The sequence below is a fragment of the Microtus pennsylvanicus genome, chromosome 7 (genome assembly GCF_037038515.1).
Source record: "Microtus pennsylvanicus isolate mMicPen1 chromosome 7, mMicPen1.hap1, whole genome shotgun sequence".
Taxonomy (NCBI): Eukaryota; Metazoa; Chordata; class Mammalia; order Rodentia; family Cricetidae; genus Microtus; species Microtus pennsylvanicus.
This window is the reverse complement of record NC_134585.1, coordinates 95,037,587-95,064,039: the sequence shown is the minus strand read 5'-3', so window position 1 is coordinate 95,064,039 and position 26,453 is coordinate 95,037,587. Positions and strand designations below refer to the sequence as shown.

Below are 26,453 nucleotides of genomic sequence, written 5' to 3'. Positions count from 1 at the left end.
GTTCCCTTTATCTTCTGAAGATACAAAATTTATCAAAATTACATATCATGTGAGGCTATAACTGACAACCACTTATTTAAAAAGGGTAACATCCTTACCAAGAGATAAACAGTGAATTTATGAGAAACAGATTTTCAAGGGTCCCTCCCAATTCTTCTCGGGAACACTTGTAAACAGTTCACCTTCCATATATTATGAAAGTATTATTTCTGTAAGATTAACTATAATAACAATATAGCTCAATGTTCTATGGACTCCCCTTATTCATTTTCTCTTTACCTGTAAATTACAAAGTGAATAAATTCCAACCTTAATTCCCCTGTCCCTTTTAGTCAAAGCACAGGGCTAGTGACAGAATGGAAAAACTCTAGTCAACACACCACTTTACTGGTAGTTAACAGTTTTTTCAAGGAACACTGTTTTTTGTTAAAGACATTTATTACTGAGTATAAATAAATGTTCAACACATCTTTTCTTTAATGGCTCACAAAAAAAGTGGTTCTAAATATACGTGTATATTGAAACAGAACCTAACAGACGTTATAAGTTAAGAAATATTAGCTATATCTGTAATATATATTGTATTAATATAGAACTTTAATCAAACTACCTGATCAGTTGTATGACAACACTGTGGTGCATTTTACTATTGTTTTTGAAAATAAAAACTAAAAGTGAAACATTCCTTTCAGGGCAGCTACTTTGGAGACAGAGGCAGAAGAGCCACCTGGGTCCAGGAATTTCTAGAGGTGTTTTCTATGCAGCTTCTAAAGTACTTAGCTTGTTGCCAACGAGGTGACTTGGAGCTGGAGGTAGTTTACCAAAGGAGTCTTGTTAAGACGAGGTTGAAACTTTCAGCATTCTTAGGTGAAAAGGGGCTAGATAGTGATTTCAATAACCAATAATTTAACCAATGGTGCTTATGTTGTGGAACATCCATAAAAAACCTAAGCAACATGTTTAGAGAGCCATGTGCCACAGGGACCAAGGGTCTCCCTTGCACTCTGAGCCTCTCTAAACCTCATCTTATGGGCCTTTTCTTATGGCTGTTTACCTGCATGTATCATCATCTAGTAATATTTAAGTGTTCTGAGTTTTGTGAGCCATTACAGCAAATTACAAAACTTGAGGAGAAGGTCATAGAAACACCAGACTAAAGTCAATTCATTCAAAAGTTCTAGAGGCCCAGGAAGCACCCAAGGTAGGATGAGTCCTACAGTGCTAAGGCCTTAAACTTATGAGGTCTTTTCTTCATTAAAAACAAAAACTAGTTTTTCCTCAAAATTCAGTAAGATGACAAACATTATCTTATCATTTCTTAATGTCTACCAATGCTCAATGTATTAAATTTAACCTAATACCTCTTTGAATCCAAGACACCAGTGTCAATTCATGTTTTATACACTAGTAGAGTTTTAGATGATATAAAGAATTCTAGAGTTTTCTGCTTAGCTTAGTGGATCATCTTGTATGCTCTTTTCTTAAGATTCCTGCTTTAAATAATGAACTAAGCTTATCTGTTCTGTATTAAATCCTGATTCCCCTGCTGAAATGTTACTGAGTTTTTCCAGCACTCAGGAGGCTGACAAGAGAGGCCAGCCTAGGTTACCGTGAATTCAAACCCAGTTCAGGTACATATGCCGAGACCTTGTCTCAACAATAAACAAACCTGCTTTTTAAGTACATGCTATTTTAACAGTCAAAGGCATCCACGCTGTAGATTCACCATCTATTTAGAGTCTTGGGCTTTATATATGACTATTAGCTCCCCTCTCTGCCATGCTGCCCCTGAACTTGCCTGATCTCACCTAATCTCAGACACATGAACATTTTAAAACTCAACTAATCAGACTAGTGAGACAACAGTCAAATTTCATTGTTAATGGTTAAATTACAAGCTATAAAATCTTTTAAAATATAATTCTCTTTTACAAGGTTTTACAGATTTATAAGGTTTATTTTGTACATTTTTTTTGTTTTGTTTTGGTTTTTCAAGACAGGGTTTCCTCTGTGTATCCCTGGCTGGCCTCTTAACTTAGAGATACCCCCAGCTTCTATCTCCTGTGCTAATATTAAAGATGTGTGCCACTACCCCCGATTATTTTTGCTATTTTTAATTAGGGTGTATATGTGCGTATGCATGTGAATACAGGTGTCCAGAGAGTCCGCGTGCATCAAATTCCCCTGGAGTTACAGGCAGTTGTAAGCCTCCCCATATGTGCTGAGAACAGAACGTACTCTTAACTACTGAGTCATCTCTCTAACCCACATTTATTAATTTTTGACAAAAATCTTATATGTATAATATATAATTCTAATTAGTTTTTTGAATGCAGAGTCACATATAGCTCTAGTAAGTCTCAAACCCACTATGTAGTTGAGAATGATTCTGAATTTCTAATCCTATTTTCACCTCTAGAGTGCAGAGACTGCAGGTGTTGTCATCAGGCCCTGATGACAGCTGCATGCATGCTAAGCAAGTACCTACCAACTGAGGTATATTCTTAACCACACAACTTTTTTTAAAAATATTTATTTATTTATTTATTATGTATACAACATTCCTTCCATGCCTGCCTGCATGCCAGAAAAGGGCACCAGATCTCATTATAGATGGTTGTGAGCCACCATGTGGTTGCTGGGAACTGAACTCAGGACCTTTGGAAGAGCAGGCAATGCTCTTAACCTCTGAGCCATCTCTCCAGCCCCCAACCACACAACTTTTAATTGTTAATGTAAATACTCAGAATTAGTACTGGAGAGCTGGACCTGGAGACTAAAGAAAGATCAAAAGTTCAAGGCCAGCTACATAGTGAGTTCAAGATCTGCCTGGACTAAACAGCAAGACTCTGTTTCAAAAAACAAAACAATCAAAATAGAAACAAAAGTACTAGATAACAAGCAGAAAAACTAAAAGTGCAATAATTAAATATATTTTTACTAAGGTTTTACTGCATTTTAAAGTAAACAGGTACCAAATAAATGTCACCTTTATTAACAAAACAAAAGTCAGTGTGAAAAAGTAGCATGAAGGTAAGAAAAAGTCAGGCTGGTTCTGAGTGAAACAGACTTTGCATGGTAACCGTTGGAAACAAGAATAAGATCAGAGTTGGGAGGAAAAACAAGTCTTAAGATAGAAACATTCTATTATGCTACAACCATATTTTATAGGTTTTCTTCTACCTCAAACAGTAAACCAACAAGTTGAAAAAGTTAATATATTTAAAACGCAAAAGAAATTCTTTACGTTTAGGTTAGATTTTGCACAATTCACTAAGTAGTAACATCTTGGGCTTCAAACAGACACATTAACTGCAATATAAAGAAATAAAACCTATAATCCTAGAACTCGGGAAGATAATACAGAACAATTACTGGAGTTCAAGGCCAGCCTCAAGTATAGGGAATATCAGGCCACCAAACAACAGTATACTTGAAAAATTAAAATATTTGGTAAATACACGCTCATTTTAAATTCTTACTAATTATTTTACTTGAATCACTGTTAAGAAGAACCAAAGAACACACTGGTTGGCTGACTGAAAGATGTTGAAAACTGGATCTCACAATCCTCCTGCCTCAGCATTCCCATAGCTGGATAAGCGTGCCCTACCAAATCCAGCTCACAGGTCAATTTTACGGAAACAAGAGTATCAATTGTGAAGTTGGTCTAGTTATTCTAAATCCAAAAAACACTAGATCAGAGAATATTATTTGCTGTTACATAACAGTCTTCAATCAGTTTAATTATTCATAATTTATATACTTGGAACTCAAAACCAAACGCTAAATTCAGAAGAGATGACAAAAGTGGACTTCTTCTGAAACCGTGGCACGTGAAAAGCTCTTAACTGCTGGTTGAATCACTCTTTTTGTATAGCACTTTAGAATTTACAAAGCTTTGCATGCATTACTACATGTCACTAACAATCTTTTCAAATATGGCCTTTTACAAATGTAGACAGCATGTTTCTGAAATTGAGAAATTCACCCAGCATTTTTACTGTAAATTTCATTTTCTTTCTATTATAAGACATAATTATTTGCTTAAGGTTAATAAGTAGGAGCTGGAGAGATGACTCAAAGGTTAAAGAGCATTGCCTGCTCTTCCAAAGGTCCTGAGTTCAATTCCCAGCAACCACATGGTGGCTCACAACCATCTGTAATGGGGTCTGGTGCCCTCTTCTGGCATGCAGGCATACACACAGACAGAATATTGTATACATAATAAAAAAAATTAATTAATTAATTAATAGAAAACGATTAATAAGTAAATTTATTAGGACATAGTGGCCCCAGACATCTCATTTTGATATAAGATCACACAGCTTCCTACTCTAACCTTGCAAATATACTAGGGGGAAGGACAGAGACAATTTAAAAAGTATGATTAATAAAACCCACTCTGAAAACATCTGAAAAATGAAATTTATGCCCTGGCAAAGCTGAAGTACGCATGAGCAGCCCGAATATGGCAGCTCTGTTAACCTTGTCCATATTGGGTTTCATGGTCTAAGTAGATGAGGACGACTGACCAGGTCTCTTCCTCCTGAAAACATCTACAAGTTAGAAATAAGAATACTGGGCTGGTAGGTGCGCTGGCTCTGCAGATAAAGGCGCTTTGGCACCAAACCTGACCACCTGAGTTTGATCCCCAGAACCCATGTGATGGAAGGAGAGAACTGACTTGAGCAAGTTGTCCTGACTTCCTTTGGAAGCTGTGGCATTCTCATGCCCACTCACAAACACACACACATGTAAATAAAAAAACTGAAAATACTGCATCATCAAAGCAGGCAACTTAGAACCAACTCCCTTGTTCTTACTCTCTCTAGCACGTCTTCTCATTCCAGATTACTAGTTGAGTCTAATTTCTTTGTTCCTGCCTTAATCATTCTCTATTCCTTTCAAAAGGCATTCATTCATACCACAGCTTCTATGAAATGAATCCCCCATTAGTGGTGTGCCCTAAATTAATCTTTTGTCATATTAAATTCAAGACAGCTTTTCTGCTTCTTTTAGGCATTTCTTTTTAACTCTGTAAAATATTTCAAGTTAGCTTATTTTATTTACCTCAGAATAAGAAAAATATTCTAAGAGCTAGCTAGAATTATCATCAAAATCAAATGTTCCATACTATGCAGTATAACTCAAATTATGTTTGTTACTCCCAATAATCTACTATATGTGCTGGCTCATAAATATATCTATTCAAACTATTTTCATCCAGATACTTTATATCTAATTCAGCATAAACTATTACAAAACATTTCAAGTTTCTTCAAGTCACTTCTAAATATGCAATTCTTGTTTTTATAATTACTTTGATACAGCCTTGCATCCAAATGAAGTCCCAATAAAGTGCTCTGGTAAAGTACCAAGGGACACCGCCTTTTAAAGAAGACTTTTTAACTGAGAAGTTGAATAATGACTCTGCTGTCCTAGTTTAGACTTACTTTATGGCTCTGATTTGGCTGCCAGAGTTTCTCCAGCACTTCTGAATACCAAACCACTACACTAAAGACATTTAAAAGACCTAACACAGCTGACTTTTCTCCTCTAGCTCCTATGGGCTGCAGAAAGATTTTCTGTTTGCTTTTGTCACATAAAGCTAAGAAATCAGTTATGCCACAGAGTCAATTAATAACAGCTACACACAAAGAAAACTAAACAATAATGTGCTTTTGTCTAACAACTTAATTATTCTGATGCTTCTTTAGGTAGAATTACAAGCTGTATATCTGGACAACTCAAGCATCTTTAAACTTGAGTTTTTCAACTCAATTCTCAATTACGCTCATAGTGACTTCAATTTTGATACAAACCATCCTTATCATAATTTCCTCTGTAGCTTCTCTTTCTAACACTGACTACACCTCTACCTACCTCAGATACCCATTCTTATGGCTATTTCCATTGTAGTTAACAATCCTACATGACCCCCCCCACACACACACCTACATGAAAATTCAAGCATCTCATTCAGATGGCTTGTTCTATCTGTTTCCCCTCAAAACCCTAGTCCTGCAATTGTTTGACCCCACAAAGACTAGTACTAACATATTACTATCTTTTCTTCCCTCTTCTTCATTTCATCTTTACACATGTCGAGTTCCATAAATCATCATTATAAGCACTTCTCGCAAATATTGCTCACTGTCCTTGCCACTGTCAAATTTTAACACTGATCTTATATTCAGCTTTTAATCAACCTTTCCTCAAGCTACTGTAGAAAGGTAAAGATAAAGAATCACATTGACTGGTCAAACTTTGAAATTTCTGTCTACTAAACTAAGGGGTCTTTAATGCTACCTAAGTCGAGCCAATTCACTATCCCATTATCATAGCCAACTATCTCATACCTTATTCTCTTAAACCACTTCCCACCCATTCCACTCAGAGTCAACAACTTTACTTCCTATTTCACTAAAAAAAGAGAACAATCGAAGACTTCTATTCTGAAATGGGATACAAAGATGGGAAGTTAGCAAAATTAACACACTGTGAAGATTACCTATAGAGACACGAGATTCCTTTTATATACAGATATTTAGGAATAAATACGCTTAAAGGCTAAGTATACACATATGCGCGCGCGCACACACACACACGAATTTCACAAGAAACTACATTTACTGTGAAAAAAAAAGTTTTAGCCTCTTATGTAATCTTCTGTGACCCAGAAATCTTATCCAATGCACCTCCAAAGACATTCTGTAATTTCACTTATCAAAGGTGGGAGGAGCTGGAGCTTGCATTAGCAGCCTTTTGAAATGTAGCTCAAAAGCAACCAAAACAGGTATGGCTACTGCCAAGACATTTTAAGATTCACTGTCTCTTGTGAATCCCTCACCCCCATTTGGGGGTGTCTTACCCTTTCCCTGAATGCTTCTCTTTTTAATACTCCTTCCCCCCCTTACAGACGTTAATCTCTCCTCCTAATAGACTCCACTCTTTTCATACTGGCTCACCCCAAAATTCTTTCTTGCAGCAAAGTCAAGAACCCTAGCTTCATCTGATCAGAGGTCTCTGCAAAGAACTCCTCCAACTGGTGCTGGCTGTAGCATGGAGCTGTGTCTAGCCTACCTGGCAAAGTTCTACACTGATGAGAGAGACCATATTTTGCATAAAAGGTGGAAAAACTTGAGGAGTGATACTTGAGATTGTCCGCTGACCATCACATGCACATACATGTGTATCCACACACAAAATAAAATGTATGAGTGTGATCCCCACTCCCCTCTCAAAAAAAAAACGTACTGTGCTATAAATTAGCATCCTCAGGACACATTTCCCCCTACTTCTTTACTGAAAAATTTCATCTCTCCCTTAAAGGTAACACTTTATAGATGCTAATCCTTTCTGTTTTCCTGAACATAAACACTGCAGTGTAAAGACTGTATCGAGTTATTAGGTGGTAGATTGCCCAATGGGTGGGCAGCACATACAGCATGGGTTACTGCCCTACAGGTCAGCGCACTACTCAATTTACAGATAGTTTATTTCTGGAGTTTTCCCATTTAATATCCTCAGCCCTTGGCTGACCGTGGGTAAGTGAAATTGCAGAAAATAAAACCACAGATAATAAGAGACTACTGAATCATCTCCCTGGAGCTGACATTTTATCCCGAGCCCACAGAACATAATCAGCACACAGAGAAGCCAAGAGCAGAACTGGTCTTTATGTGTATGCTTTGTATTTTTAACACGGAAATTCTCCACAACAGTGTTAGCTTCCTTCTGCAGGTTCCTCTTTGATTTCTTGGCATTCTCTGTTGGGTTCATTTTCCTTTTCACTCTGGCCTGACTTTCCCTTTTCCCTTTCTAAACCAGATTCTTAATCTCCTCGGTAAGTGCAAGTATAAAGTCTAATCACAGGCATTTAATGGCTAGGAAGGACTTTAAATATTAGTGTTTGTGGATAAAGAAACTGAAGCATAAAAACTATTTGCCTATGGTAACAGAGCTAATACAACTGAATCAAAGATCCATGAGTCTTAATTTCCCGTTTTCTTGCTTCAACTCAGTCCACTTACTTAAATAAATACTCTTAAGCTACATTTATTATTTAGAAATCAAATAGGCTTCCTGGTGCTAATCAAATCTGAAGGGATACTTAGCTGTTAGTATATTCTTGGGAATAATTCCAAGGAGTGACCTCATGCTACTCTTACCATGTAATTATGGTTAAATGCTGAGGTAATTTAGTTCTACCCATTTATGTTGCTGTAATTTGAAAGAAGCAGAGTTGACCCAGACAATACTTGATGCCTTATTTTCATTAATACTATTAGAAAATCTTAAAATTTACAATTAAGAAATTATCATTAATGAATTATATTATAGAGGATACATATGCAAGTATTTACATCTATCTGATGAATTAGGTAGCTGGTTAGAAGTTATCAAAATAGGCTGACCCTCCCATCCACACCCAATTCCATCCCACCCCCGAGACCTCCAATTGGCTTTGGAAAGCAAGGACAAAGTGGTACTCAGGCTTTGCTAACACCCATGAGGAGAAGCTCTTTCCTTCTGGTTAAGAATGGCCATTACCGTTCTTATGACATTTCTGTGACAGAATGTCTGACAAGAACAATTTAAGGAAGGGTCCAGCTCCAAGGCAGAGAGTATAGTCCATTATGGAAGGGAAGCCACTGACTGTGGCAGAAACAGGAGGCATCTGGCCACTTAAATCTCTTGTCAGGAAGCAGAGAAATGAAAACTGGTACTCCTTTCCCTTTCTCCTTCCCTTTAAATTGGGAACCCAAACAACAGCGTGGCACTGTCTACATTACAGCAGCTGGTCAGTTAAACCTTTAGGGAAACACCCTTGTAGTCACATGCAGCAGTGTTTCCATGGCAATTTTAAATACTATGAACTTGACAAGTAACAATCACATTTTTTTATAATTTATTTTTCTTTAATTATCTTAACCTAGTCACTCCATTACATGATTTTTGATATAAAGAATGGGACTTTAGTTCTACCTCTGGCCTGAGTAAACACATAATTCTCTAATATGCTCAAAAGATTATTCTCAAATTACAAAAATACACTATTGTTCCCTCCTGCAGAAGTTAATTCATATGAGCCTGTCAAACACCTAAAGAGGAACCTGCCCTCAGAAAAACTGTCTATTCCAGAAGCTTAAAACACACACACACACACCTGAAGACATACTGAGAAGAGCAACTATCCCCTTATGACATTGGAACTTATATACAGACGTCCCTCCCTTGATCTAGCTGCTAACAGACCTGCACTGCTCAACATGCCACTGACCCAAACCACAAGCTGCTTGCCTTGCCTGATATGCTGACCATTCTTCTCATTCTCTTGCTCTGTCCCTCCACGGCCATGCAGTTGCTTGTGGCTCTCCATTGCTAAAGCTACCTACTTCCTCAACCTCTAATTTGAAATTTAAATGAAATTATTTATTTCCCTCCTCTGGGGATCAACACAGATCTCCAGTTTGCCTGTCAGGTTTTGTTGGTTTGTCCCCCCCCCCCCCCAAATAATAAGCTGTCTTCAAGAATCCTTCTAGGTCGACTTCCAGTTTTTTTTTTAAGCTATCAGACTAAGAACCCACAAACATGATACTGTATTCCCTAAAACATCTTCATGACCCAAACAGAAATATATGCATGTTTTAATCAATATTTCCCTCTCCTCTCTTTTACTAAAGACTTATTTTTACTTTATGTCTATGGGTGCTTTGCCTACATGTATGTCTGTACAACACATGCATGCAGTGCCTAAGGAACCCAGAAGAAAGTGTCAGATCTCCTAGACTTGGAGTTAGATGTAAGCTGTCATATAAAGCTGGGAATCCTCTAAAGAAGCAGCAAATGTTCTTAACCTCCAAGCCTTCTCTCCAGACCTATTTCCCTTTTCTTACAGATCTTAACTTGATTGCAGTAATAGAATCAAGTCAATAAATTCTCTTGCACAGTAACAAACTACGCATTCTTTTTTCTTTTCTCCCCACTTGAAACATGAGTGAGCTTAACAGTCATTCAAAAGTTCTTGCTTGAAGCAGCCCAATAAAGAAAAGGTGCAATAGGCTTCAACTCTATGCTAAAAAGAAGTATGAGTTTAGGGACAAGGAACTCTACCAGGCCCTCAACAAATAAATGGGGAGGATCTTGTATCTCACAAAAGCCCAGCTTATTTTCCATCAAAAATGGGGTATCTCCAGGCATGGTGGTACACACCTTTAATTCCAACATTTGAGAGGCAGAAGTAGGTGAGTCCATGAGTTTGAGCCCAGTCTGGACTACACAGAGAGACCCTGTATCAAAACAAAACAAATCCACCATAACCTAGCTTATAACCTGGTAGGTAGCTACTGTTAGTGCTGTGAGCTTTTATTCCAATTGTATGGGAGGGGGTAACTGATTTTTCTATATTAATCAGAAAATTTTAAATAATCTGGTAAGCTTATTATGTGGAAACCCGCACAAGAGATTTAATAAATTGCTTTCTTAAGATTAGGAGGCTTTAAGATTAAAGGACGGTGAGAGGACCCCATTTGTAGAACTCCTAAAGGCACTGGTTAGAAAACAGAGATACCTAAAGGGAAGTACATGCTAAATGCATGAAGTGTGGAGAAACTTGGTTACCAGCTTGTGGCATTATTTTGGGAGGTTATAGAAACTTTAGGAGGTAGGGCACAGCCAGAGGAAGTACACCTCTTTGAGACATGCCTCTCTCTGATGTTTTATCGGGCCTCTGGTCCTTTCTTTCTCTTTGCATCCCGATCACTGTGGAATAAACAGCAGTGATGCTCTACCCAACTGCATAGGGTGAGCAACCGTGGACCAAATTCTCTGAAAATATGAGCCAAAGAAAAGTCTTTTTTCACTTGTTTCAGTCAGGTATTTTAACTATGCTAACAACAACAACAACAACAAAAACCTAGTACACCAGGATATTGTAATTTGTTCTCTAAACACATGACTTAAAAGGATGCATATAATAATCAAGGAAATTCCTCTTCCTCATGAAAGTTCTCACTTAACTTTTGCTTTGCTCATTTTCATTTGGTAAGTTAGATTCTATTTTTCATTAGGAAAACTAAATCTATAGATAATTCCAAATATTATGATTTGGACTTTAAAATATTCCCAAATGCCCATATGCTGAAGACTTGGTTCCCAGAATCTAACACTAACAGGAAGTGGTAGAACCTTTAAGATGGGACGTCTCATAAGAAGTTGGGAGCAAATGCCCTTGAAGGACCCTAGCTCCTTCCTTTTTATTCTGTTCATTTTTGCTTCTGGACCACCTGAGGTTAGCAGCTTTACTCTATCAGCATTCCCTACCACGATGTACTCACTCACTACCTGGCCAGACGTCAACCAACTCTGTGCTGAAACCTCTAAACTTCCAGGTACTTGTCACTACTGTGGAAGGCTAATGCACATTTCTATCGTTAGCTATCAACTTATACTCTGCATTATTTTTACCTGGCTCCTAAGCTCAATTCTTTCAAGGCTGGGAGATCGCTGAGTGGGTAAAGTGCTTACTCTGCAAGCCTGAGGACCCGAGTTCAGATTCCCACCAAGCACGTAAAGCCAGGTGCATCTCTAATGCCAGTGCTGGGGAACAGGCTTTTGGGGCTCACTGGCGGTCAGCCAAGCCAAAGGATGAGCTCTGGGTTCAGTGAGACCCCTATCTCAAAAAATTAAGATACCTTTATTACTAAGAGTAAACTCTTCTGTTTTAGAGTCAGTGGTGTCTTCTGTTTAATCCACTCACATTTAGAGCACACTTCCTTTTAACTCTCCTATCTGGGGAGCAGTAACAGCTTTGTACTATAACTTGCTTTGTACATTTAAAGGCTTAGTAAGAACTAGAAGAACTTTACAGTATTGAGTGCACCAAGAAGTCTGGAGGGTGAAAATAGCCTGTTAGTATACAGACCAACATCTTCTACTATGTACATAAGATTGAAGTTTTTATTCCAACAGGTAATTCAGCAGTTGTTCCTTATAAATAGCAAATACTGAGGCAGCACACAGTTATACGCAAGCCATTGGTTTAATTTGCCATCTACTCACAGGATACACTCACTTTGTATTATAGCCATCTATTCTCCGCATCTCCCTTGCCATCATTTACTCTTAAGAACAACCATCATTTGGGATTCTGCAGGACTATCTTATTTCTCAATGTCATTCATTCTATTGATCCTTGAAGCCAAATTTCACATTTTCTAGCTCAATCATTTCAAAGTTCAAAAGCAATCGTGTAAGACTGCTTTGGGGCTAGGGAGACAATGTGTACAGGGGACCAACTAATCTCCATACCCATACAAGAAAAGCAGAAGATAAAAGTAGAGAACTCACAGGATGCAAGTGGGAAGACACACCCAATGTCGGACTCAGGCTTCCACACACTACCACAGGAACTTAAGGTAAACTTTTGCATATTTAAAAGTTAACTGAGGTGAATAAATCATATTTTTCCCAAAGTTTTTACAAATGGGCTGAGGGTGTAGCCTTTTTGTTAAGTGTCCCTGAGGCCCCAGTCTCCTCTCCTGGATTACCTCTCAGCAATGTCTGCTCTGTACCATCTGCCTTTCTAGAATCACTCTCCACCTGCACTTCTCTAGACCCCAATAGACCGCATTAGTGGATTCTCTTGTTTTCTATCTCTTCCTTGAGCTCAGGGTATGGGAGGGACAAACAGGATAAAAGTGAGGCCAAGGTTCTTATTTCTTTGGCACTCTGCCTATCGGGAGCCTACAAGTTTCCTATGTTCCTTTACTGAAAGTCACAGATCCTATCAGGTACGACTCCGTCAAAACTATATTGGGGCCTGGCAACCATTTCCTTCTCTTGCCTTTAAAGCCTAAGCAGTAATAGTTCCATGCTGTTACCATGACAATTATACTGGTAAAGTACTACTGGTACTTTATTCCTTTATTGTTAAGTCTCTTAGAGAGGACTAATATATAGTGGGCAGTGTTATCACTGCCATCTTTACAATAAACTGACCAAGACCAAATTTATCCTCTTTAATTGACTTTAGTATGCTGTCAGAGTTCTCCAAAGGCCTTCAAACACCTAGCTTCATCCATTTTACTTTTCTATCAATACTAGTTATTTTCCTGATACACACTACCACAGGAATTTAAGATCAACTTTCACGTCTTTAAAAGTTAACTGAGGTGAATAGATAACTTTATCCCGAAGTTTTTACAAATGGGCTGAAGGTGTAGTCTTTTTGTTAAGTGTCTCTGAGGGCCTAGGTTCCAGTCACAGCACTGGGGGAGAAAAAAGAAATGGAACAGGTACAGAAAAAGATGCTCAGGGGTTAGAGGGATGGTCCAGTGATTTAAGAGCCCTGGGTGCTTGTCTAAAGGATCCAAGTTTGACTCTTGGCATCCACACAGTGGCTCACAACCTCTCTAACTCCAGTTCCAGGGGTCTGATGGCCTCTGTGGGCACTGCATGCATATGATACCCATACATGTAAAACATCTATACACATAAAATATAAATAAATAAAAATTTTAAAGGATGCTCAACACTATTTGCCACCTGATAAACGCAAATCCAATTCACAATAAAGTACTGCTTTATACACACTATGAAGGCTATGGCTATAATCAAAAGAGCGAATGAAGGGCTGGAGAGAAGGCTCATAAGATTGCATACTGCTCTTTCAGAGGACTCTAGTTTCAGTTCACAGCATCCACACTGAATGGCTCACAGCCAGCTCACAACCCAGCTCTGACATCCTCTCTGACCTCTGTGGGCACCTGTACTCCTATATATATATAGATACAGATTATTAAAAATAACAATAATCTTAAAATAAAACCATTTGGGAAGAAAAAAGCAGATGAAGGCCAGTGAGATGAGTCATCAGGTAAGGGCATTTGCCAGTAAGCCTGGTGATCTGAGTTCAATCCCCAGAACCCACATGGTGAAAGGAGAGAACCAACTGCCCTCTGTGTCTCCTCCCCTCCTGAAAAATATTAGTGTAAAAAAAAACTAAGGTAGATGAAATAGAAAACAGTAGAGACAACCCAAGTGTTCAATAGTGGATTAATAAAATGTGCATGTGTATACAATGGAATATTATTTGATTAAAAAGAATAAAACACTTACTGATAAATGTTACAACGTGGATAACCTTTGAAATCATTATGCTGACTGAAACATGACCCATCAGCAGTAACTACATATTCTGTGACTGTTTATATGAAATGTCCATAATAGATCAATCTACAAAACAAGCTGAATGGTTTCCTAAGGCTGTAGGTAGCAGAAGAGGAGAAAATACAAAACTGACTTTTAATGAATATCAGTTTTCCTTCTGGCACAATAAAAAAAAACAAACATAGTAAACAGACCACTGATAGGGAAGGCAATAAACAGATAAAGCACATGGAGTTTGTGAGAGAGTAAAAGAGAGGGAGGAAAAAAGGAGGGAGGACAGCAAGGAGGAAATGGGTATTTCCAGTGCATATACACACACAGGTACTCATGTCTTATACACACATGTATTCATGTCTAAGTGTAGGGGCTACAGCAGGTGTGCAGACTGAAGAACTTAAATTAAGAATAGAATTGAGGGCTAGAGATGGCTCAGTGGTTAAGAACACTTGTTGCTCTGCAGACAACCCAGCACCTATAGGTGACTCCCCCTCTGTAACTCCAGTCCCAGGGCATCTGAGACTCCACAAGCACAAGGTACACACATACATACAAATAAAACTCATACACATGAAATAATAAGATATCTAAAACAAAAACAGAATTGACTTACAGTTCTGGTGCCTGCGGAAACTGTTCTCCGCTTCCAAGACTGCCCCTCATGCTGTATCATCGAATGGTCAAGTCCTTCTTACGGGCTCCAACCCCACTCTTGTCCTCATGGCCTAATCATCTCCTAAAGATCCCACCTCTAAATACTATTGTGTTAAGAGACTAGTTTCTTTCAACTATAATTTGGGGAAGGGAAACAACCATCCAACTATATTTCGGCTATTATAAACAACACTGCAATAAACACAGAATACATTTATCTCTTCAAATGCTCGCATCATATGCTTTACCCAAGAGTGAGACTTTTGGATCATATAAAGTCTAGTTCAAATTTTTTAGGAACTCCCATACTTTTCCCACCAAAAGTATACAAGAGTTCTCTTTTCTTACATGTTCACCAACACTTACTTTTCACCATTTGCTAAAAGCCTTTTTTAATGAGATGTGAGGTAGTATCTCAGTGATTTCAATCTGCATTCTCCTTAGGAGTAGTGACACTGAATGTTTTTCTATAAACATTGAGTAATGTTTATTCAGGTCTGCACGCACTTGTGTCAGAAGACAAATCTCAAGTGGGGTTCTTGCCTTCTACTTTGAGACAGGGTCTCTGTTTCTCACTACCGCATACGCCACATTCTCTGCCTTGTGCACATCCAGAGACTCTCCTCTCCGCATAAGAGCACCTAGACTTCACATGCTTCACAAGATAAGATTCAAACTCAAGTCCTCAGTGCACACACTTCGCTCCTTGAGCCATTTCCACAGACCCATTTGCCTGTTCCTAAGATCAGGTTATAATTATCTTGACATTATATTCCTTATCAGATACATCTTACAAAAAATAATCCCCCATTCCAGACATTCTTTCCTTTGCTATGTAAATGCTTTTCAGTTTAATGTAACCCTATTTGCGTCTATTTTTTCCTTTGCTACCAACACTTGTGGGGATATATTGGGAAAAAAAAACTGTCAAGAGCGATGTCATGAAGCCATCTTTGTTTTCTTCTAGTGGTTTTATAGTTTCAGGTCTTCCATTTAGATCTTTGATCCATTTGGCTTTATTGTTTTTATGTTTTTAGGGTTATTGGGTTTGGGGGGAGGGAGTAGCGATAATGGTATGAAGTTAAGGGTCTAGTGAGGTTTTCTCAAAAAAAAAAAAAAAAAAAAAAAAAAAGGAAAAAGCAAACCAAAAAACTATCTTTGATCTAGACCAGCAGTTCTCAACTCCTTTGGAAGTCAAATGACCCTTTCACAGGGGTTGCCTGAGACCATCAGAAAACAGATATTTATACTGCAATTCATAACAGTAGCAAAATTACAATTATGAAGCAGTAAGGATAATTTTATGATTGGATATCACCACAACTATATATTAAAGGATCACAGCATTAGGAAGGTTGAGAACACTGATCTAGACAATGAAGTGTTAGAAATATCCTCCAAGATACAGACCGACAATTAAAGAAGTGCATTCAGAACTGGGGAAGTAGCTCAGTTGGTAGAACATTGATCTAGAATACAAAATCCTGGCTTTAGTGGATAGCACTGTACAAACCAAGTGTAGGGGTGGATGGCATAATCTCATTATCAGGAAGTAGAAGGCAGGAGGATTGACATCAAGGCCAATCTTTGCTGTGTAGCAAGTTTGAGGCCAGTATAAGTTACATGAGATCTTGTATCCAAAATAAAAATAAAAGAACATTCAGAAAACAAAATATACAATAAGTCAGCTCTAACATTAAGGTCAAACTAGCTCATGTAGATCAACATCACTATTCCACTGGATAGTCTAGATTAAAATCTGGATAAAAAGCATTTCAATAAGCTAAAGCAACAAAGACAAGTCAAGGTATTGTGGTTTAAATGTGAACTGCCCCACACAGGCTCATGTATTTGAAGCTCTACTATTTTGAGAAGTAGTGGAGACCATGAGTGGTGTCTAGCTGGAGGAAGTGGGTCACTCAGAGGCAGGTCTTGAAGGATTATACCCCCCCCCCCCCATTTCCAGGGAACTGTTTACTGAGTCAGAGACATAAAAAAACCATATATACCATAATCTTCCAGCACCACTGACAAGAGCTGCCTCGGCCACTATGTCCTCCCTCCCATGGACTGGAAGCTATGAATCAGCCAAAACCCTTAAATTGATTCTGCTGTGTACTTTTGACAGAGGACAAAGAAAAGTCACTAAAAACAAAATAGTATGAAGTTACAAGGCCATAAGTAAAATAGAAATGAACATTCAGAATGAATGAAGGCCTAACAGCGACCACTGCTCTAGGAAGTTTGATAATTTTGAAACATTAGATCTTTGTTTTAATAAAATAACAAGAGATAGGAGACGAGAAAGCAAATCCAACAACCACACCAAGTGAATTCCAAAACCTTAATCTTGGTTTAAAGTGGTCCCACTGGTAGTGACCTAAACACAACAAAGAAAATCAAAGTCCTACATGTGTAACTAACCACAGATGAACAGTTCTCACAGATCGTGTGTCAAGATGGATGAGAACAAACACAGGAGGATATGCTATGTGATAGCACTTATATGAAAATTAATCCTTTGTTTTCCCAATTCATTAAGTCAACTCATATTGACCACCCTACAGGTTAACACCAATCAATTAGAGGAACAAGGAACAAAAAACTGGGTGCTCAGAGTACTACCATTTAGAATCTGAACAGTCCAGAAGTACACTATTAAAGATAATCAATTGTACTCAATCAGGAAACAAGACTCCCAGATCTAAATAAAGGGAGAACATTTTCACATGAAAAGATACAGCTGGTTTTATTTCCAAGTTATGAAAAGGATCCTAAGGCTAAAACAGATATAACAGGGAGACCTCAGAATCCATAGGGGACTGAATTCAGTACTACCCACAGAAAGAACAATCTATGAATGCCTCAAGATGGAACCATATCTGGTACAACCTGAGCACACAACCTGAAAGTTTTCTCATATACTTTAAAACATCTCTAGATTACTAATGAAAACTAATACAACAGAAATGCTATGCAAACAGCTGTTATACTACATGGTTTAGGGAATAGTAAAATGAAGAGAGTTTTGAGGTAGTGGGTTTTGGTGCTCCATACAGACACAATCTTTTTTAAACATTTTCAAACCACAGATGGCTGACCATATTGATGCAGAACCCAGGGAAGGCCAACAAATTACACAACCAGGGCATAAAAACCACCTTGGTATCCAAAGCTTAATTTAATTACAAAGTTACAGCAACCCATTGAATTCCTTAAAGTCAAGAAGAATCTGAGTGCTTACTATACACCAGTAGCTGCTTGTCTAGAAAAGAGGAAACAAAATAGGTACAACCCTAAATAAAATAAAATCTAATGTGCTAGAAATGGGGATACTTGACAATGAATGTGTGCTTTTAAAATTACGATAAGCATGTAACAGATTTTCACACCCAGAGCTATAAATCAAACCCAAGCTACTAGGCAAATCTCTCTGCCATGGAGCCACATCTCCAGCCCCCTCATCAGGTATTTTAAAGACTGCTGATTAGTGTTCTCTCAAGAAATTAAAGAGAAGTCAAGCGGAACGGTGAACACCTATAATTCCAGCACCTGGGAGCTGGAGGACTTAGAATTCAAGTAAGCCTCGGCTACAATAGAGAATCTGAAGTCATCTTGGCCACAAGATCATGTCTCAAACAAACAAACAAAACATAAGGAAAAATTGCTCCTAAACCTTACATGTTAATATTACTTTGGATTCAGGGGGATATTTTATATAAACCCTTTCTCACTGTGCCTTTCTCAACAGCTCTTCATACAAATCCTAAATGCTGAATGCCACATTAACAGGGCAATCATACATCATCTTATGATGCCTAAAAGCATCCCTTTATACTATAAAGGTTTCAACAAACTAGTTAGTAGAAATTATGCAAAAGCAATCACAAATTTTATCATAATGTTATTTTAGGAACAAAAGAAAATGTTGAAAAGCATGAATGACAATGTTAAAATGATGTGTAGGCCCAATAGACTGTTTTCAAAGCACAATTTGCAACATAAAGCGTTTATCATTCTATCACTAAAGAGTGGTATCTCACTCATAAACAAGTTCATTACTTACACACACTTTTAGTGCATAAATCAGCTCACAAAACTCTTAAAGAGCAAAGTAAAGTAGCACAATCAAAGTTATTGCCTTTTCCTATTGAAGAGTAGTCTTACCTCCAGAAACAGCTCTGTTAACTAAAGTGATATGGAAGTAAAAATACTAAATGGCAGATGAGGGGAGAGAGGAAGGGGTAACAGCATTAACAAGTTGTGGTCATAGTACATATTAAAAAGTTACAGCTGGTTCAGAATCAGTAACATACTAATAAACTGAAGAAACCAAACTCTTCAAATACTTTCTTGGGAGTGATGAAGTAGATGTAATTTTTATCTTCTAAAACCTAAAGAAAGGGCTGGAGACATGTTCAGCAGTTAAGACCAATGCTCAGTTCTTAGATATGGCAGCTCACAACCATTTTTATTAAAACTCTTATAACTCCAGTTTCAGGGAGTTCAATACCTTCTTCTGGTCTCCAACAGCACACAGGCACACACATGGTCACAGACATACATGCAAGCAAAACAGTCACACATATAAAATAAAAATATATCAAAAATTTCAATAAATAAAGCCTAAAGCAATGCCTCTTCCTTTCACCAAAGAATCCCTTCTAATAAGGCAAACTAAGATCTCCTTCTGTGGATTTTTTTTTTTTAATGCTCCAAAAGCTGGGCTAATTATATGCGAATGCAGAGCTGCACGTACACAGACACGCAAATACCAAGTTCCTGAATCAAGCAGTCAGTCCAACCAACCTCCGTGCCTGGTCCCTGTCTACAACTCACCACTTTCTCGTATCTTACATTTTACACTATAACCAGGTCAGGCCAGAAAACATTTATTCGAGTTCTTATTAACACGAGGCTCTGTGCCAAGAAGCATGCTGATAACTGAACAAACAGTAATGAAGCACACAATCAAGAACAATGAAGAAGATGTGATCTCTGCCCTTTAGAACTTGAGAATTCACACATGAGAATTCTTTCCTCAAGATTCTAAAACCCGGGCGAAATGCCACAATCTTTCTAAAGTTTTCCTGACAATGACCGGAGTAATAATGTTTTTCTTAATAGTTTTAACCTTCAGCTGTTACTATCTACTCATTGTAGTGTTACTTCTAAAGTCTTAAGTCAGGGCTGGAGAGACGGCTCAGTGGTTAAGAACACTGGCTCTCTTCCAAAGGACCCAGGTTCAATTCCCAGCACCTAAACAGTGTTCCAGGACTCCACTGCCCTCTTCTGGCCTCCAAGGACCACAGGCACACATCCTGGTGCATAGACATATATGTAGACAAGCATATGTAGTAATAGTCTTAAGTCATATAAGCTACTAGATTCATTTTCTAATTGATTCTTTTAGTATATGCCCACAAAGTCTAGATTACTGTATAAGTCAGAACAACACAAAATTAAATCTAATGATTGACCCAAAATCAGTCTTTCCCACATCTTTTTAGTAGGTTACTATATATGGGCTAGACTAAAATATAGGGCAGCTCAGTTTTATTTACCGAGGCATGGTCTCTCTCTGAATCTGGGGTTGGCCAACTGTGGCTAGTCTAGCTAGCCATCTTTCTCCGGGGTCCTGTGACTGCCCTGAGTACAGGGATTTCAGGGTGTCTGACTTTTGCAAGGGTTCTTGGGGATCAGAACTCCAGTCCTCACACTTGAACAAACAAGTGCTTTACCCAGTAAGTAATCTTCCCAGGCCCAGGTAGTAAAACTTTAATAAACCATACAATTGGGTTATAATCTAGTTGATTTCTATCATATATATACACGCTAATCTGTACTTTGTGAATATTAAGATATGATCCTCTATTCTTTGTATGGCAAATTCAACTAATAACGAGTATCCAAGATGTCCCCACGTATCATGCATACTAGAAAAGACAATGCAGGCTGTGACCCTAGTCACTACCTCACTTAAATACTCATTTAAAACTAGAAGTCTCTTAAAGCACAGCTCAAATACACTGCTGCGTAAGACTTTAAAAACTACACAACCGAAGCCTGACCCGATCCACTTACTGTTAGTTTTGCAACCCGGTGCTACAAGTATTCTACAGAATACTTTTATGAGACTTTAAAACAAGCAAGCTATGGTAGTGTGCACCTGTATTCTCAGCACGCTGGAGCCTGAAGCAAAAGAATCAGGAATTCAAGGCCAGTCTGGGCTGCATAGTGAGACCCTGTGAAAGAAGGAAGAATTAAAGGTGTAAAAAAAAAAGTAGGACTGTGGAGATGGCAGGGTTGATAATGCGGCCTTGCAAGTATAAAGACCTGAACCCAATGCCCAGAACCAGGTTAAATAAAAGGTAAATAAATAAATAAATGCCAAGGAGAAGTCCCAACACCGAGGAACCAGAAACAAGTGTGCTCCTGGAGCTCCCTGGCCACCAGGCTCACCTAGTCTGTGAGCTCAAAGTCAAGGAGAAATCCTGTTACAAAAAAACAAGATGAATGTCTCCTCAAAAACATCCAAGTTTAACCTCTGTCTTCCACAAGCATGCATACCCACATATATAAACACACACACACACAAAGGACAGCAAGAGCCACCATTTATGTAACAAACGACCCAAATTTGAGCATATAATTGTATACCATCAAATTTGTATGTAACAATGAGTTTTTGATAATTAAGCCTTTGTGACAGTAATGCAATTCCAAAGATGAAATGTGACAACTACTTTCTATATTTAAATTTTGATGAAAATTTTCCCCAAATCAAATTCTCAATGACAATAGCCATTAAAGGTGTCTGTATCCTGTGGCAACCCACTGGGAAGCACACCATCCTTGTTCAACACTGTAACAGGGACTGGAGACATGGCTCAACAGTTAAAAGCACATACTGCTTCTTCATTATCCGTTAGACAACTCACAAGCACCTGGAACTCCAGCTTCAAAGAATGAGACATCCTCTTCTGGCCTCCCTAGGCGAACGTGCACACACACACAAATATTTTTTTAAAAAATGAAAACAAAGTCCAATAAAGTTTTATGTTCAGTCCATTCCTAATGACAATCCTTTATACCAAGTTCTATTTATTTAAGGTTTAGGAACTAAGTTCATAATAGTGGAGTCTACATTATTAATTTATAATAAATGTTCCCCTCAAGTCCTCAAACTACCAAAAATGTTTACTCAAGTTTAATGGAAAAATAGTATTTTTTTTAAATTTCTGAGTTCTATTTAAAATATTTTTAATCTGAACCTAAATTCCCATCACTCTGCTTATCTTTTCAAATTACTGAGAAATTACCTAAATGTTAATGCAAATAAATTAGAATATATATTGGAGGACTGGAATTATTTCTGAATGTAACATATTCTTAACTTTTTAAATAACGTTGATCCTGGTAAGGCAGCTCACACCTGTAATCCTAGTACTTTCAGGCCAAGGAAGGGAATCACCACCATTTCTGGGCTAGCCTGGGCTACACACACAAACACAAACAATCACCTTTTAAAATTAAATGTAGTTTTACCTAGAACTGTTTTTTTTTTCTTAAAACTTTCACTGTAGTAAAATACAAAGAGAATTTCTTTAAATTTGATTTTCTTTCATGGTTTTCCTATAAGTACTTTAAAAAAAATTCTGTTGCCTTCTAGATTACTCTGTGCTTGGGTCATCTGAATACGCAAAAAAAATAAATAAAAGTATCTTCTAATTATAAAGATGAAAAATAAGTGGTTGGAGAGACGGCTCTATGGATAACAGCACTTGCCGGTCTTGCAGAGGACTGAGTTTGGTTCCCAGCATCCACATTGAGCCTCTTTTATCTGCAACTAGAGCTCCATTGGATCTGATGCCATCTTCTGGCTTCTTTGCCATATAGACCCACAGTATGACACAAATGGGCTCATGATTTATTAAAAAAAAAATAATAAGGGGCTGGAGATACAGTTTGATGGTAATGTGTTTAGCTAGCATGTGTGAGGTCTTGGGTCCAATCGCCATCACCGAATAGATAAATAATAAATTCGGAAAATAAAACTATACTTATTTCCATTCACCGATGACACTGCAATCCATCATAAAATGTACAAATAAAGGGGGGGAAGCTTTAATTCCAGCAATCAGGAGGCAGAGGCAGGTGGATCTCTGGGTTCAAGGGCAGCCCTGGTCTATATAGCGAGTTCCAGGCCAGTCATGACTTCAGTGAGACTGTCTCAAACAAGCATACAAGCAAATGAGAAAGGAACAATAATGCCTGAAAAAAATCTATCTCATGTTACACAATTCATCTCTAAATGATGCTTCCCATTATTAGAACAATCAATGCAATCTAAGAATCAGAACGGAGAGGTTCCTGAGGTATTCTGTCTTGGAGTGGTGTGTCTGCAGACTGGGCAAACACTTGTGCCGTGTTAAGAAGAAAGATTCCTGGGGCTGGGGGAAGTAGGTGCCTAGATGGGCTTTTAAGTGTCACTTCTAACATTCCCGATGTACAACACGTGGAAAATGAGAAAACATTCGGTCTTCCAATTAAACGAATTCGAATCCCAGCCAGGGCACACACTCAAAACTTGTTCCTCCCCCACCCCCATCCCCACCCCCTACGGAGCTTTCCCGAGATTTTCGCAAACAAAGGCACGGAAAATATGCACAGGTGGGATAAAAAGGGGAGTGGCAGAGGCCAGGCGGCGCTCGAGACAGCGCCCCCAAGCCGCCAATCTTCCGGGCCGCACCTGGGAAATCACTGCCCAACACACCTCCACCCTCAGGTGGCGGCGTCCCGAGCGAATTCCCCGACCTCTTACCCTCCCGCCCGCACCTTGCTCAGGCGCTGGGCATTGTCTGGAACCTCCCGCGCCCAAGGCAGGCACGGAGGAAAGACAAAAAGAGAGAGAGAAGTGAGAAGAAAGAACGAGCGGGAAGGACATCAAGCCATCGGCCAGCCGCACGCTCCTTTCGGGCAAGCTGCGCGTCCCTGCCTCGATCCCTCTACCTAATTCCGGTCACACACACACAAAAAGGCACGAGCCGCCAGCCCGAAGAGGCTGCAGCCGGCGCTGGCCGGCGCGGAGTGGCGGGCGCCCTGGGTCCCGAGCACGGAGGCAGCGAGAGGGAGAGGGAAATGGGCGTGTGGGTTGGGCCTGGCTGGCCCGAGGCCGGGCTCGGAACAAAGCCGCCCGGCTCCCCCTACCTGGAGCTGGGGCGTCGCCCCGGCGCGCGACGCGGGGAGAGCGAGCGGCGCTCCTTCGGGACAATGGTCCCCTCTCCCGCCGTCGGGCGCCGGGTACAAAGGCGCGGAGCAGGACCGGGCGCCCGCCCGCCCGTCCGTCCGCCAAGTCAGGCGGAGGCGGGCGAGGGGACGGCGGCGGCCGTCGAGGGCTACGGCCAGTCCCCTTTCGGCGGGAGCACGGGCAGCCGCCTCCCCGCCGAGGTGGGGGGAGGACTCTCGCGGGCACAAAGAGGAGCGGGACCCCCGCGCCGCCACCACCCCGGGCTCCCGCCGCCTCCCGCCGCCGACGGCGCGCGCCTCCCCGCTCGCCTCACTCACCCACAGCTCGGTGCCCCAGCTCATGGCGGAACCTGAGGCGACTGGCGCCGGCAGGCTAGCTCCCCGCTGTCTGCTTGTTCGTCCCGACTTTCCCCTCCTCAGGCTCGGGCCGGCGAGGCTCTGCCGCGGAAGGTGCCGCCCGCCACCACCGGGTTCCCCAGTGAGTGAGAGAGAGCCACGACTGGAGCGAGCGGGCGCCGCGTCCCCGCCTCCCGGCCGCGGGAGGGAGGGAAAGAGGGAGGGGGCCGGGGCCGAGGGGGGGCGGGCCGGCGGGGAGGGGGCGGACCGCGGTGCACGCTGGGATCGGGGCGGGCCCGCCCTCGTGCGCGCGGGGGGCGGCGAGGGTCTCCGCTCTGCCCGCGGCCCCCGGCCCCTCCGCGGCGCCTGGTGCAGACGCTGTCGCCGAAGCCACACTCGGACCCCTGCTCCAAGATGGAGAGGAGAGGAGGGCGCCCGCTGTCCGCTGCCTGGCTCTGAGACCCCCCACTCAAGCGAGGCGACCCCACACGTCAGCGTTCCCCGCCGACCACTGACAAAGAAATCTCGTCCAGACGTTCGAGCAGAGGGGCGTTTGTGTGTGCGTGTGCGTGTGTGTGTGTGTGTTTAGGGGAAAATCTTTCTTGTTAAGGGACTTCTCATTCCAGGCTTTGCTGCTTCAGCCTGGGGTCCTTAGGAATCACAAAAATGTGTAGAGGTCAAACTTCATAAAGCATTTTGGATTGTCTTTCGGGGAAAATCTTTTTTTCTTTTTGAAAGAGACAAACGATCCGGTAATCACCTGGGGAAGTTGCCATGGTGAAAGGAGAGGCTTGGTGTAAAGCGAACCGGGCTGACACCTGCTGGAGGTGAGCCACTGTGCTAGCCCGGATTCTGGCTTTGCTGAGCTCTCTGGACCCGATGTCACCCCTCACTGTGCCAAACACCCTGTTCAGAAACCGAGGCGTCTCTTGCCTCTGATAGGAATCTGGGATGCGGACCACCAACTTCCTTTTTCTCTCTGCTGAGTTATTTCCCAGCCTGCCTGCACTGGCAGTCAGCAAATTTGGCTGGTGCTACTAAATTACCGAGTACAGTATGCTCGGTAACTCCCTAACATATGCTTTAGTATTAATTGCTCGTTGCTTAAAACACACACACACACAATCTATAACTAGTAGCGTACTCCTCAGTAGTGAGTCACGACTGACTACCTAATATTCCAAGGTCCCCGCAACAGGCTTCGTGTCAGCATTGAAACTCCTCCCCTCCAGGGCCTGGACAGGTGTCCTAGCTTCTTCCGCCCCAGCCTTCCTGTTTGCCCAGTTCTGCTCCGCCGCCACCACCACCACCACCACCTGAGATCCAGGCAAACAGCCAGAGCTCTCCGGGCAGCGTAGCCACCACTCAACAGATTCTCTGCTGTCCTTTTCTGAACACTCTCTTCTAATTAGGCTAAGGCTGGTTTTTAAATGCTTTTGGAGAGTCTCTGAAGCCCGGTGTAAGTCATCACCCTGGTAATCTTATTGCCTCCCGAGCGGCTAAGGCGGGACTCCTGGAGTTCTAGGCTAATCTGTGCTGGGGTGGGGGTGAGTATAGACTGTCTTCCAAACATTGCCTAAGCAATACTTACTTTATAGTCTTTTTATTTTATTTCTCTAGTTCAAACAGAATTCTTTGAAGCTCTGTCTCCCAACAGTGCTAATCTCCTCTACTCTCACTCTCTAGATAGCATGAGTTTATGTAGCAATAAGAGGTTACACTAATTAGCGGTGGAAAGGACTTTCTAAATGACTTTCTCCTGTTCCAGCGCTAAGATGTATCGTACTGAAGTTCAGTCCTGTAAGTTAAGATGTAGGGAGAGGAATGCAAACCAAATTACACCTCTAAGAGGCAGAGGCAGCTGATTTCAAGGTCAACCCAGTCTACCCAGGGAGTTCAGGACAGCCAGAGCTGCATGGACCCTGTCCCAAACAAAACAAAATAAAATAACTTATTAGTCATAGTAAAACTATACTGACTACACAATTCTCTAATAAGGCAAATGCTTTGACTCCAAGCTGAGCCATTTTTCATCTCCCGAA

General features: G+C 40.5%; 1 protein-coding gene across 5 annotated transcripts in view; it reads right to left on the bottom strand.

Annotated features, from left to right (window-relative positions):
- The window catches only part of Fnbp1l (formin binding protein 1 like), a 72,729-nt gene extending 48,118 nt beyond the window's left edge, over positions 1–24,611 (bottom strand). For 2 of the 5 annotated variants that reach the window (XM_075981469.1, XM_075981470.1), the window contains exon 1: positions 24,394–24,599. In XM_075981469.1, the coding sequence (XP_075837584.1) occupies positions 24,394–24,417 (24 nt within the window). In that variant the 5' untranslated portion in view covers positions 24,418–24,599. Of the gene's footprint in view, positions 1–24,393 lie in introns of all 5 variants that reach the window. The other 3 variants (XM_075981472.1, XM_075981468.1, XM_075981471.1) reach the window with 3 other exon arrangements.
- Between the last annotated feature and the right edge of the window lie 1,842 nt (positions 24,612–26,453).